The sequence below is a fragment of the Hemiscyllium ocellatum genome, chromosome 2 (genome assembly GCF_020745735.1).
Source record: "Hemiscyllium ocellatum isolate sHemOce1 chromosome 2, sHemOce1.pat.X.cur, whole genome shotgun sequence".
Taxonomy (NCBI): Eukaryota; Metazoa; Chordata; class Chondrichthyes; order Orectolobiformes; family Hemiscylliidae; genus Hemiscyllium; species Hemiscyllium ocellatum.
The window spans coordinates 125,920,782-125,935,124 of NC_083402.1; the positions used below are offsets into that span (position 1 = coordinate 125,920,782).

Below are 14,343 nucleotides of genomic sequence, written 5' to 3' on the forward strand. Positions count from 1 at the left end.
TATATAACTTTGTACACAAATTTATCATGTAGAAAATGTGTTGTTTCTACTATCTAAATAATGCTTGCTGATTTATTCAATGAAATTACATGACCATCAGTGTGATTACTTGTTCTGGGAAAGGTGATTGAAAGATTGCGGTGGAATCTGATGCAATCCTTCTCTGTATTAGCAAGTTGGAAGAAAAAAAGAACTTGCAAGTATGAATTGCTAAGTACGTAAATTATTCAGATAGAATTGTTGATAGCCAGTTTGTGCTCATGTCAGATGACACATTTTAATACTTAAGCAGTAATACAAAATATTGATTAGAAGAAAACGTTCAAATGTTTTATTTTGTTACTTAATTATATTTCTTGTTTTTGTTCTTGCTCACAGTATTCTTAAAATATTCTTCTAAAACATTGACATATTTTTCACAGGAGAAACTGACCTTCCTTCATAGTTTGTACCAGCGACTAGTAGCAGGCTGTGTCGTCATGAAGCAACCAAATGGCATGTTGGCAAAATTTTCTTGGCCAGAGCTATGCACCATGCTGCAAGAGAACATTGATATCCTTACTTCAGATCTGAACAGAGCTAATGAAAAGGTAACTTGCTTGAGTTTGCAAATTATTTAACCAATGACATTTGTCTGTACCACAGCGAGACTTCTTTTAGTCAACTTTTTTCAAAAGGAATTTTCTACTTAATAATTCAGAAACATAAATTATAATTTGTCTCCAGCACAGTTTAGATGCTATATCTGAGGGGGTGCAAATGTAGTTGAAGTCTGAGTTAATACTCCAGGCACCATTGGTCCCACAAACAAATGTGAATGTTGTTATATACTTTTCTCAGGTTTGCTAATTCCACTACTGAAAATTAGCCATACGGACCTAATTAAAGGAAGATAGATTGGTCTAAGTTTTACCAAAAAGAAAATTTAAAGCTTTTATGCATTTTTAGTAATAAAACAGAATCTCATTCACAGTACATAAGAATATACACCTGCAAAATAACTCGTATTAGTGTAAATCCATGCTGTCCTCCATTGTGCCCAATTTGAGGATGCAGATCAAAAATAAAATTGACATCACCTTGTAATGTACTTGATATTGCCCAGTAATCTACAAGCCGCCATCATTTCCACTCATGATTGAAGAATACAGTGTTAAACTGAAGTAGGAATCAATGTGTGATTCAGAGGTTTAGCATAGTTAATTGAAATTGGTGGTACAGATTATTCTTGAGAAAGCTTTTTTGATGGTACAGTGGATTGCTGTGTAGACATATCTAAAACCTAAACATTATTCCTGTTCAGACTAAGCTAATGATGTGGGCTCCTCTCTGTTTGTAGCAAGAAGTGGAAATAATTGGGCAATGCTTGCTCCCTTCTTGCCACCTCACCAATTAAGTGCTTGGCAATGTGGTCCATTGGGATTTTCTTAATTTACCAGCAATTAAGATTCTTAAATGGTCTCTGCAGGCAAGAAAAATGACTGGTTTTCCCTACTAGGTAACAGATGATCTGCCTGACACTTTGAAGGATGGAGCATTATTTGCTAAGCTGGGGGCAATTGGAGGCAATGATGGTGAACAAGGTGGTACCTACAGAATGCAAATCCCTGCCCTAGTCTGTAGCCTACCGATCCATGTTGTCCTATGGCCTCCACTTTTGAGAAGCAAAATAAAACATCTACCTTCTCACCTGAGGATTGGACCTCAACCAAAGATATTTAAGACTCTAACGTTGTTGACCTCCATAAATTTGAAAGCTTCTGCAATTGCCAAGGCCTAGATAGTTCAAATGGCCTCTTGTTCAGCTCTTAATAACCTGATTGGGTATGAAATGTAGTGATCTTTCTGAGCATTGTCGGTAACTTAGTCAATATTTAACAAACCATAAAAGATTCATAAAGAGAAAATCTCACTTTGAGTGTAATGAATTTGGATTATTTTAATACTGCATTCAATGACTGTCGAAAAATTGAAGTTCTAATAAATCAATCTTCAGGGATGAAATTTGGATGCCACTTGAATTTAATTCGAATACTAATGATGTTGCATGGATACATGGTGGAGAGGGGATATTACTTTTTTTTGATCTATTTTGTACTGGTGTTGTTACCTAAAATAAATATTTGTAAATTTGAAATTTTTCACAGTCTTATTGCACTAGCTCAAAAGCAAAACTTACAGGTTTTGTAAAATAGAAAAAAAACCCATTCTTACGACTGTTTGACCTCAGAATTTCAGTTCTGGATTTTATTTATCAATTGCTAATTGAATTGATGACCGTTCAAAAAACACTTAATGTTTTATTTTGAGGTTTTGCGAAAACAACACATGTTTTTTGTCAAAAAAGAAACTGATAACATTCATATTCAGATAACTGCACTAAGTTATCAGTAATAGTCAAGTAACACCTAATTTGTGTTTCGCCAGGGCCATTCAGCTCCTGACCTCACTACTGCCTTGTTTCAAACACTCATTTGACTCAGTGTTGCACCAAGGAGCCCTAGCAAAACTGGAATGAGTGGGTATTAGAAAGCAAACTCTCTGTTGGTTTGAGTCATACTTCATAGGTAGATGTTGCGGTTGTTGGAAGTCAGTCTTCTCAGCTCCAGGACATCTCTGCAGGAGATCATTATGGTAGTGCCCTTGGCCCAACCATCTTAGCTGCTTCATCAATGACCTTCTCTTTATTATAAGGTTAGAAGTGGACAATGATTGAACAATGTTCAACACCATTCATGACTCTTCAGACACAGAAGCAGTTCATGTTCAAATGCAACAAAATATGGGCAATATCCTGGCTTGGAGAAAGTGAGGACTGCAGATGCTGGAGATCAGAGCTGAAAATGTGTTGCTGGAAAAGTGCAGCAAGTAAGGCAGCATCCAAGGAGCAGGAGAATCGACGTTTTGGGCCTGAAACGTCGATTCTCCTGGCTTGGATTGACAAATGGCAAGTACCATTCATGCCATACAAATGTCGAGCAATGGTCATGTGCATTAAGAGGCAATCTAGTCACCAGCTTGACATTCAATTGTGTTACCGTTACTGAATCCCACATTATCGACATCTTTGGGGTTACCATTTTAAAAAAACTCAACTGGACTTTGTTTGGTATGCTTTCCTTTACTGGTCAGAGTATTGAGTACAGGAGTTGGGAGGTCATGTTGTGGCTGTACAGGACATTGGTTAGGCCACTTTTGAAATATTGTGTGCAATTCTGGTCTACTTCCTACTGGAAAAAAATGTTTTGAAACTTGAAAGGGTTCAGAAAAGATTTACAAGGATGGTACCAGTGTTGGAGGATTTGAGCTACAGGGGGAGGTTGACTAGGCTGGGGCTGTTTTCCCTGGAGCGCCGGAGGCTGAGGGGTGACCTTATAGAGGTTTATAAAAGCATGAGGGGCATGGATAGGATAAATAGACAAAGTCTTTTCCCTGGGTTGGGAGAGTCCAGAAAGGCCATAGGTTAAGGTTAGAGGGGAAAGATATAAAAGAGACCTAAGGGGGCAACTTTTTCACACAGACAGTGGTACGTGTATGGAATGAGCTGCCAGAGGAAGTGGTGGAGATTAGTACAATTGCAACATTTAAAAGGCATCTGGATGGGTATATAAATAGGAAGGGTTCGGCGGGATATGGGTCAAGTGCTGGCAGGTGGGACTAGATTGGGTTGGGATATCAGGTCAGCGTGGACGAGTTGGACCGAAGGATCTGTTTCTATGCTGTACATCTCTATGACTGTCTATCACCAAAACACAGTGGTTCCAAAACCAGGTCAGAAGCTAGGAATATTTAAGCAAGTAATTCATCTCCTGACTCCACTATCAATAGGACACAAGTCAGGAGTGTGATGTAATGCACCCCACTTGCCTCGATGAGTGCAACTCCAACAACGATCAAGAACTTTAACACATCCAGGACAAATATCCTTCCACCATCAATGCTCAGTACACACTAACTCCATATACAAGATGCACTTTAGAAATTAAGCAAAGATCCTGAAATATCAATTTCCAAACGGCACGGTGATTCAGTGATTAGCACTGCTACCTCACAGCGCCAGGGTCCCAGGTTTGATTCCAGCCTCGGCGACTGTCTGTGTGGAGTTTGCACATTCTCCCCATGTCTGCGTGGGTTTTGTCTGGGTGCTTCGGGGGGACGGGGGGGTTTCCTCCCACAGTCCAAAGATATGCAAGTCAGGTGAATTGGCCATGCTAAATTGCCCATTGTTAGGTGCATTATTCAGAGGGAAATGGGTCTGGGTGGGTTACTCTTCGGAGGGTTCGTGTGGACTGCTTGGGCCGAAGGGCCTGTTTCCACACTATAGGGAATCTCATCTAATCAAATGCACAATCGCTTCCATCTGGAAGGACCAGGACAGTTGGTCAATAGCAACTGCAAGCTACTCACCATCCTGACTTGGAAATATATTGCTGTTCCTTCACTGTCGCTGGGTCTAAATCCTGGAATTCCCTTCCATGTGGGCTGCAGCAGTTCAAAAAGGCAGCTCACCACCTCGTTTTCAAGGGCAACTAGGGACAGGCAATAAATGCTGGGCACCCAGTGACACCTGCATCCCACGTAAATAAAAAAAATTCTACTCAGTTTTTTTTAACAGTGGTTACACTCATTATTGTCATATTCACAAGACATAGAGATCACAAATTATCTTATCAGTGTTGCTTGGCATCAACATTTGAAATTTAGATCAATGAATTAGATTGATTTTTTTTGTTGTCACATGTACTGAGCTACATTGGAAAGTGTTGTTTTGTGTGCTCTTCTGGCAGATTGTACCATACAACGTGCATCAAGTAGCAGAACAGAGTGCAGAATACAGTGTTACAGCTGCAGAGAAGGTGTATGTGAATATATATAATATATTTATAGAGAGAGAGATTAGAATTAATATTTGAGAAGTCCATTCAAAAGTATGACAATGGGGAAGAAGCTGGTCTTGATTCTATTCATATGTGTATTCAAATTTTTATATCTTTTGCCTTGATGGAAGAGGTTGGAAGAGAGTATAACTGAGATGGGAGAGATCTTTGATTATGTTGGCTATGTTCCCGAGGCAGTGGGAAGTATAGATGGAGTCAACGGACTGGGCTGTTTTCATGATTTTGTTTCTTGCAGTCTTAGGAGGAACAATTGCCATACTATGCTGTGATGTATACAGATAGAATGTTTTCTATGGTGCATCTGTAAAAATTGGTCAGAGTCCTGGCAGACATGTCAAATTTCCTTAGCCTCCTGAGAAAATAGAGGTGTTGTGCTTTCTTGACAATTGCATTGACATTGGTGGACCAGGACATATTGTTAGAGATCATCATTCCCAGGAGCTTGATGCTTCCGACCATCTCCACCTCAGCACCATTGATGCAGACCGAGACGTGCCCTCCACTCCACTTCCTGAAGTCAATGACCAGCTGTTTTGTTTTGCTGCCATTGATGGAGAGATTCTTGTTTGTACACCATGCCACTAAGCACCCAGTCTCTTGTAATTCAGTTCACCATTATTTGAGATCCGACCTACAATACTCTGCTTGAGTACAGAGAGCTCACTTATTGAACTGAAGTGCAATTCATGGACAGATCCTTGAAAAAGAAATTCTCCAGCTTAGAAACAAAGTGATTTCTTTTCCCTGTCTTGTACTGAAAAGCTTAAAAACAATGTGGTTTAGGTGTACATTTCAATCTTGGAAAGAAAAAGTAAGAATCACAAGACACATTATCAGCAAACTTGTTCGACAAGGTTCCCCATGGGAGACTGATTAGCAAGGATAGATCTCATGGAATACAGGGAGAACTAGGCATTTGAATATAGAACTGGCTCGAAAGTAGAAGACAGACCATGGTTGTGGGTTGTTTTTCAGACTGGAGGCCTGTGACCAGTGGAGTGCCACAAGGATTGGAGGTGGGTCCATTACTTTTCAGCATTTATATAAATTATTTGGATGTGAGCATAAGAGGCATAGTTAGTAAGTTTGCAGATGACAAGAAAATTGGAGGTGCACTGGACAGCGAAGAAAGTTACCTCAGGTTGCAATGCGATCTTGAACAGATAGGCCAGTGGGCTGAGAAGTGGCAGATGGAGTTTAATTTAGATAAATGCAAGGTGTTGCATTTTGGGAAAGCAAATCTTATCAGGACTTATACACTTAATGGTAATGTCCTAGGGAGTGTTGCTGAACAAAGAGACCTTGGAGTCCAGGTTCTTAGCTCCTTGAAAGTGGAGTCGCAGGTACATAGGATAGTGAAGAAGGGTGGTGGAGTCCAGAACTAGAAGCCGTAGGTTTAGAGTGAGATGGGAAAGATATAAAAGAGATCTAAGGGGCAACCTTTTTAAGCAGAGGGTGGTACGAGAATGGAATGAGCTGTCAGAGGAAGTGGTGGAGGCTAGTGCAATTGCAACATTTAAAAAGTATCTGGATGGGTATATGAATAGGAAGAGTTTGGAGGGCTCTGGGCCGGGTGCTGGCAGGTTGGACTAGATTGGGTTGGGATATCTGGGCAGCATGGACGGGTTGGACCAACGGGTCTGTTTCTATGCTGTACATCGCTATGACTCTGTGACTGTAAATGAAATTGGGGCAAAATTTGGCCACACAATCGTGCGTGTATAAGGAGTATAGTAAGGGGCTGGTGCGCAGACTTGAGGGGCAATGATGTTGAGGATTATGGTGGAGGAAGTGTTATTGCCTGTTCTTACTGATTGAGCTGAAAAATGTGTTGCTGGAAAAGTGCAGCAGGTCAAGCAGTATCAAAGGAGCAGGACAATCGATGTTTTGGGCATAAGCCCTTCTTATTTTTCAGCTCTGATCTCCAGCATCTGCAGTCCTCACTTTCTCCCTGTTCTTACTGATTGTAGTCTATGGCTCAGGAAGTCAAGGATCCAGTTACAGATGGGGGTGCTGAAACCTAAATCTTGGAGTTGAGAAATGACTTTGTTTGGAATTGTGGTGTTGAAGGCAGAACTGTCGATGAGCGGAGTGAAAGCATAGTTGAAAATTAGAGGGTTTTTTGGGACAAAAATTAGGAAAATTTATTTTCTGTGAGAGCTATTCAACTTTGTAACTCTGCCTCAGAAGGCTGTGGAAGTAAGGTAATATTTTTAAGATAATGATGGATTCAGGAGAATCAAGCATTGTCATGAGTAGATGGGAAATAGGAATAAGAAACACACAGTTCAGCTATGATCTTAATGAACGGTAGATCAGGTTAAAAGAGTTAAATGGTCTACTTCTCCTATTTTGTACTTAAAAGCTAGAATTTCTTGTTTGAATGCAGGTTGTTTTGTTTTAACATGCGTATCGTGAATGCGAATTCGCTATAAAGTGATTAACAAACTTGGGACACTTTCTATAGTGCAAACTCTTAAAACATGTGCTGGTTGTAATGTGATTACATCACCAACACTTTAAGCACTGTTTCTCAAGTGCGATTTTTATATAATGAGTTCCACAAGAACACAACCAACATTTTGTCGAAGAACTACCTGTGTGTAATGAATTTTATTGGTCTAAAAAAACGAGCATCACTGATCACACGATGCAAATTGTCTACAATTTCTGGAAGGATTCCAATCAGCAGTTACCAGCACCAACATTGAAAGTTTTGCTAACTTTATCTTGCTGCCCCTTCATCAACTTCAAACGGAATTCTGAAATGTCAGCCAACTGCAATTTGAACTCTGATGGAAAATAACATTGACTGGATATAGACAAAAACTTGTCACTTGCCTGAAGTGACAACATGGCTCACTGTTGATGTCAAGCAAATAAATAATAGGTTTAGCAGGGGTATAGAAGCTTAACCTCGATATCCTTGGGGAGGTGCTACAGCCCCATTTATTATTTATGGTGGATACTGGATGGCTAGTCAGAGAAATATAAACAAATATTTGAATTGAACTTGACTTCTAAATGGACAAGTTATCTGTGCAATCATCTTTGGGCCTCTCGACAATTTCTTGATTTGGTTTGATTTACTCATTGTCACGTGTATTTGTTACAAATTACAGTAAAAAATATGATATAGCGTCACCACTCTCCAGCACAATCTTAAAACATAGAAAAATTATCCAAAACATAGAATATAAAGGCAGAAGAATAAAGAAATAAAGAAAACTTTACAGTCCTTCTTGTTAAGTGCTCCGTCATGGGCCCTAGGCCTGATGACCTGACATGAGTCCCTTTGCCATGCCGCTGCTACTGGAATGAAAGTTGCCACTCTTCGGCACTGTCTCATCTTCACCGACAGCCTCGCCAGTGAGTAATCATTGGATCTTGCCAATGCAGCTGCCACTGGGTACCATATTGGCCCAAACTAACTTCCACTTCCCCAAATCTTTTCTGGAAGCAGATGTTGCCAGGTACTCTAACTCACCTCTGCTGCAGCAGCTGTGAGTCAGCACTAGGACCACCTCATCAGTGCAGAAGTTGCCAAGATCCAAACCCTCTCCAACTCCACCACCATGAGTCCATGCTGAGCCCACTCTCCAACCACCACAGTCTGCTCTAGGTCTACTTGCCGCCACCAATACTGACACAGTGATCTGCAATTTCTACCATTATTTCCGTCAGGTAAGGAGCTAGTTATTGTTTACATCAATCTGCAAAGAGTCGAAGGCCTGCTAACTTCATAACCATTCTCCAGGCTGACTAAGCTTGGCTCTCATCTCAACCTCTTTGTATAATCTTTTGATCATTTTCATTCAATGGAAAAATAGATAATGTCTGTTTGCTAAAGTTATCTTGCTGCACCTTCATCAACTTCAAAAGGAATTCTGAAATGTCAGCCAACTGCAATTTGAACTCTGATGGAAAATAACGTTGATTGGATACAGACAAAAATCATGTGAATTTATGTGTATAGCCTTAGTATTAAGTTCTTCTTAATTCTAATTATTTTTCATTTTACGTTTTTCCTTCTATGCTTTTGTGCATGTTGCAACAATCAGCTCCTGGATTTGTATGCGTGAATAATCTTCATGCCGCTTTAAACCCAAAGGATTTAATGCAAAATGCTTTTAAAAAGAACTGTACAAACATAGTTTTAGGACAAATGCGTAATAGCCTTTTCAAACATGACAGAAAGGAAATTTAAATAAACCTTTGTTTGTGGACAAAAAGGGAGATAAATACAATAATTTAATTCACAGTCACTCATGGGTAACCATATATGGATTACAAATATAGGTGAATGCTAAGTAATGAGCTAAGTAAATACCTAATTTTCTTTGAACATTGCAATGTAAGTAGGAAAATTAAATTAGTGTATCATGTTTATTATTACTGTTAATCAATCTCGTTAACCAGCAAAATCAAAGTTATTCTGTGTGAATTTGAAAGAACCTCACAATTCAATATCAAAATTTATACTTACATGGCAAAAACAACAATGATTATTAAGCTACAGGCAAAAAGAATGCCAAGATAGGGATGGCAAAAAGCAAAGAGGATGCTACAGTAGGTTAATGTGCGAGCGCTTTAGCCCAGTTTTAATTTTAGTGCTGACTGGCTAAAGCTATCCACACATAAGCAAGTTGATTTGTAATTTAAGTTTTGTAAATGAGACCTCGTCCCTTTAAGTCTTGTGTTTGCAGGGTTTATGAAAGTCATGTCTACACTTAGATATTTGCTTTTCAAGCTATCAAATCAAAAGATGCAACTCATCTGTTATTTAGTGAGTTTTTTTTCTTGTTTATTTTAATGGTGTAGTTTTCAGAGTATGTTCTCTGAAAGAAAAGGTCAATTTTTTTTTAATCTTCATATGCAAATAGCCATAACTCAGAAGAAGTAAAATGTGCTGATTATTCGTTTTTACCTTTCTGGTCTTTAATGATAAGCAGATAGTTTAACATGAATTTGATACTGTTCTGTAAATGACTAGATTCCTTAGTATAGGTGCATTGATTATTGTTGCATTGTACTCACAAGTTGATGTTGTTACTTTTAGCATTCAGAAATAAAAAAGAGCCCTCTATCGTAACAAATGCAATTTATTTTATGCTACGTTACTGAACAGGCACACACATTTGTGGATGTCGACAGAGCTGCATTGTTAAATATCAAATTTATTGTCAGATATTTGTTTCTAACACTTCATTCATAGTTTCTTTAAAAGTTCATGCTTGAAGTGGGTTTTGTGAACGTTGAGTGGGTTGCTGTGGTATAAAGACACCGAGTTTCTAACTTTAGGCAATGATTGTTGAGCAAGTTCATTTCAGTCTAGGTTCCCTGCTACAATCAAAGAGCATATGATCATTTATGCTGTCAAATAGCAAAGCTGGATTAAAGGGCTGAATGATTAACTTAACTCAATTCTTATGTTTTTATGATGTAGGATGTAGAGTGAAAACAGGCTGCTTGCCCCCCATCAATTTATGCTGGTATTCATGCTGCACTTGAGCCTCCTCTTATCTCCTCTGCCTTCTTCTCCCTCATATACTTGCTTAATTTCTCCTTACAAGACTCTCTATGCTATTCTCTTTCTCTGTGCTATAAAGTTCCACATTCTCTCTCTCTGTTTAAGAGGTTTTTTTTCTGATTTACTTGCATTTATGTAACCTGGTTTGTAATCATTGAACATTTTAAAGCACTGTGTGGCCAATAACATATTCTTCAATTGTAACATAGTTAATTTGGTAATCAGATTTGCACAGCAAACTTTAGTTGTAGATGATACTAGTTGTATAATTAAGTTAATTCACAGTGGCTTTAAGTTTTCTTCTTTATGGAACAAATCTTCGATTGAGATTGGAGATGGAGTGAAGAGGGACTTTCATCTGTCGTTTCAGACAGAATATCACCAATCATTCACTCTTGCTGCTACTCATGCTTCAGAATTTCCTCCACAGTAAAGTCACTGTGTTTCTTCCAGGATTTCTTGTCTGTATTGAAAAATGTGATAATTTATTTTCATACAGTTAATTTGAAGTAAGCGTATTGACCAGAAAATGGGCAATAACTCCTCTGCTGTTCAAAATAGTGCCACGGAATCTTGTGTGCCCACCAATGTTTTGGGCAGCTTGGTCTTGGTTTAATGACTCAACTGGAAGACAACACCTCCAGCATTCCCTCAATGCTCATGTGTTGGACAAGGGCTACCCATGATTTTCTGACTCTGAGGCAAGGGTATTACTAATTGAATCACAGCTGACATGCATATTGAAACAGTGGAATGTTGTTAAAAGTGGAAAGGACCTAATTTCAACCACTTGTATCAACACTATCCATTGTGTGTTTGTTACAAAGTACTAAAACACGACACTTCAATGAGGTAGGGTCCAGTGATATGAATAGCATTTTCCCTTAAATGACCTTGTCATATTTTATAAGTTTCCTGAAGAAGGGCTTATGCCCAAAACATCAATTCCCCTGCTCCTTCAATGCTGCCTGACATGCTGTGCTTTTCCAGCAACACATTTTTCAGCTCTGACCTCTAGCATCTGCAGTCCTCACTTTCTCCATATTTTATAAGTTGGCGGTCTGCTTGCCCTTGTAATCTATTGTTTGTCTATTTAGATGTAAAGCTATTGTACTGTGTATTTCTTAAATCTGGCCAGGACTGGCCTTGCAGTTTGATGTTCTGAATTGTGTTAATTCCCTTCTGTTTCTCTGTCATAGAGATATGCAGCATGGAAACAGGTCCTTTGGCCCAATTCATCCATGACAACCAGGTTTTTCTAAACTGAACTAGCCCCGTTTTCCTGCATTTGGCCCAAAGCCCTCTAAACGTTCCCTATCCATGTACCTGTCCAAACGTCTTTTAAATATTGTAATTGTACCTAGGTCTACCATTTCCTCTGGCAGCTTGTTCCATATATGCTCCAACCTCTGTATGAAAAAGTTGCCCATCATATCACTTTTAAAGCTATCCCCTCTTGAACTTAAAACTGTGTCCTCCAATTTTGGATTACCTACCGTGGGAAAAAGACCTTGGCTATTCACCTTATTGATGCCCCTCATGATTTTATTAATCTCTATAAAGTCACCCTTCAACCTGCTATGCTTAGGGAAAGAAATCCCAACCTATCTATCCTCTCCTTTTAACTCAAATGTTTCAGTCTCAGTAACATCCTTGTAAATCTTTTTCTTTTTTGTACCCTTTGCAGTTTGATAATATCCTTCTTATAGCTAGGCAACCAGAATTGTACGCAATATTCCAAATATGACCTTACCAATGTTTTGTACACCCATAACATGACGTCCCAACGCCTGCACTCAATGCATCTGTCTAAGATGGAGGTAAAGCTCTCTGTGAGGATACTGGGATGGTGGCAAAGTAGGCAGTGTTCAGGCTCCTGAGCCCGTCTGCTCCATTCTGGCCGCTTTCTCCCATCTTTTCTTCCCCTTATTGTCCGTGGCGGAGAAGGTGATATCATGGAGGAGGGCTGGAGGGGGACTCTTGGTGAGGCAGTGGCAGCCTAGCCTGGCAGCAGAGCCAGGGACTCCTGGTTATGATAGGACCAAGCTAGGGACTTCTCAGCTGAGCCACTGGTTGTGGTAGGCGCCTAGCAGAGACTCTTGCTTATCGCCATGACCGCAGCAGCGGAAGCAGAGCCTCCGGGTTTCAAAGTGAGAGGGGGATCCAGCAGGGGTCCCGGCGTTAACGACGTTGGCTCAGTGTTGAAGAGAAGGCACCTGAAGAATGGTGACTCTAACATTGGTGGGTCTGGTGTAGGTGGCAGTGAGGTGGTGGAATTTAGGTGGTAGAGCAGGTGTCATTGCTGAGCCGGCTCAGGACTCAGGATTCATGGCAGAGGCGGTGGAACGAAGATGTACACTCTTTCAGCTGTTTATTGTTCTTTTTATTTTCAAGCTATTCAAAATGATGTCTGTGGCAATGAAGCTCTTCACTGTGTTTTACTGTATTATTCTATGTAAAATACAAGTGACAATAAATCACTCTAGTCTTTATCTGCTTTCTCTTAAATTCTAAATACCTTAAACTAAATGACATTTGTATTAATTTGTAATTCAGTGACAATGTGCTTATAAATCACAATTTCCTAATTCCCGTACTTTCAGTTGTGTGCTTCTGCAGATTTGCTAACAATTCATTGTTTACAATGTTGCATTTTCTTACCCTCGCATGGGTTATACTTGAGTGCATTTGCCATTAGTCTAGGGTTTAAAGGCATAAGAGGACAGTATTTAAGGACAATAATAAATTAAAATGACATCATGGTAATGGTGTCTTTACTTTACACAAAGCTGTTTCAACAGGAAAAAAACTCTAAATTGAGGACTAAAGGCTTTATAAATTGTTTGTAAACTTATCGTTGGTCAGAGTCTCCAATGATTGTATTCCACTATTCTGCATTGTACATGTACTAAATTGCTTTTTAATCCTGTAAAAATAAATTTATTTATAGGCCTAGTGTAAAACTGAACAGTCTTTATGGGTGGTTGGTATTTTGAAATATCATTGACATTAATACAAAGAGTGGACATGTCTTGAACTTTCACACATTTGTTCAACACAGTCAGTATCACTCACTTGATCCAATGTGCCTTGGTTCTAGCAAGTCAGGTGAGTTTTTTGGTTGAAAGATTAGGGCTGGTCATTTAATGTGTATTTAACATGTCATGGCTGTAAAGAAGTTGACATGTACATAGAAAACAATTCATGCAAAATCATGTCTGGAGCAGGGAAAATGGGGCCATTTTGTAGGTTAGCCTGGTAAATATATTGAAGCATCCTATATAAGTTGCAAGCATGTATTTTGAAAATACTGTGTTGTAGAATGTTACATTTCAGGCCAAGAATGACTACTTTCATATTCATTACTCATTTTCACCTATCGATTTTCACAGTGTAAATGAAGTGAAGCTTATTTAGTTATTTGATATTAGAAATCTGTATGCATTTATATCTATAAAGAACATTCCTAATAGTTTGCACATGTTCACACCTGGCTGTTTGGGGAATAGTTAGACGTGATATTACTCAACTGTGAACTGTACATTTCTTTCAAATAAAAGTTTATGGATCAGAATTATATTTATGATCTGAACAAGGCATTTAAGATAATTGGTTCTAAATCTTAATTGTGGAAATCACAGGAGTCATACTTGGAGCACATTTGTCGAAATAAGGATGAAACTATACATCAACTGCAGCAAAGCCAAGAAGCTACCTTCAATAAACTAACCGAACAGATGAAGGAACGAGAGGCTAATTGGAAAAAACAGAAGACAGACTTGGAGGAGCATTATACTGGACTCCTTGGGGAAATTCATTCAAGAGCACAGGTAATATCAGCATAATTAAACTGATAATGGCTCAGGGAGATAAATAATAGTTGCCTTAGTTGTCCTCAATTTGTTTCCAATACGT

General features: G+C 39.1%; 1 protein-coding gene across 4 annotated transcripts in view; it reads left to right on the plus strand.

The window, feature by feature from the left end:
• LOC132824973 (coiled-coil domain-containing protein 171-like) overlaps positions 1-14,343 on the plus strand; it is a 265,522-nt gene that overhangs the window by 119,931 nt on the left and 131,248 nt on the right. For all 4 annotated transcript variants that reach the window (XM_060839917.1, XM_060839908.1, XM_060839927.1 and 1 more), the window contains 2 exons: positions 423-590; positions 14,070-14,258. In XM_060839917.1, coding sequence (XP_060695900.1) covers positions 423-590; positions 14,070-14,258 — 357 coding nt within the window. The remainder of the gene's footprint in view (positions 1-422; positions 591-14,069; positions 14,259-14,343) is intronic.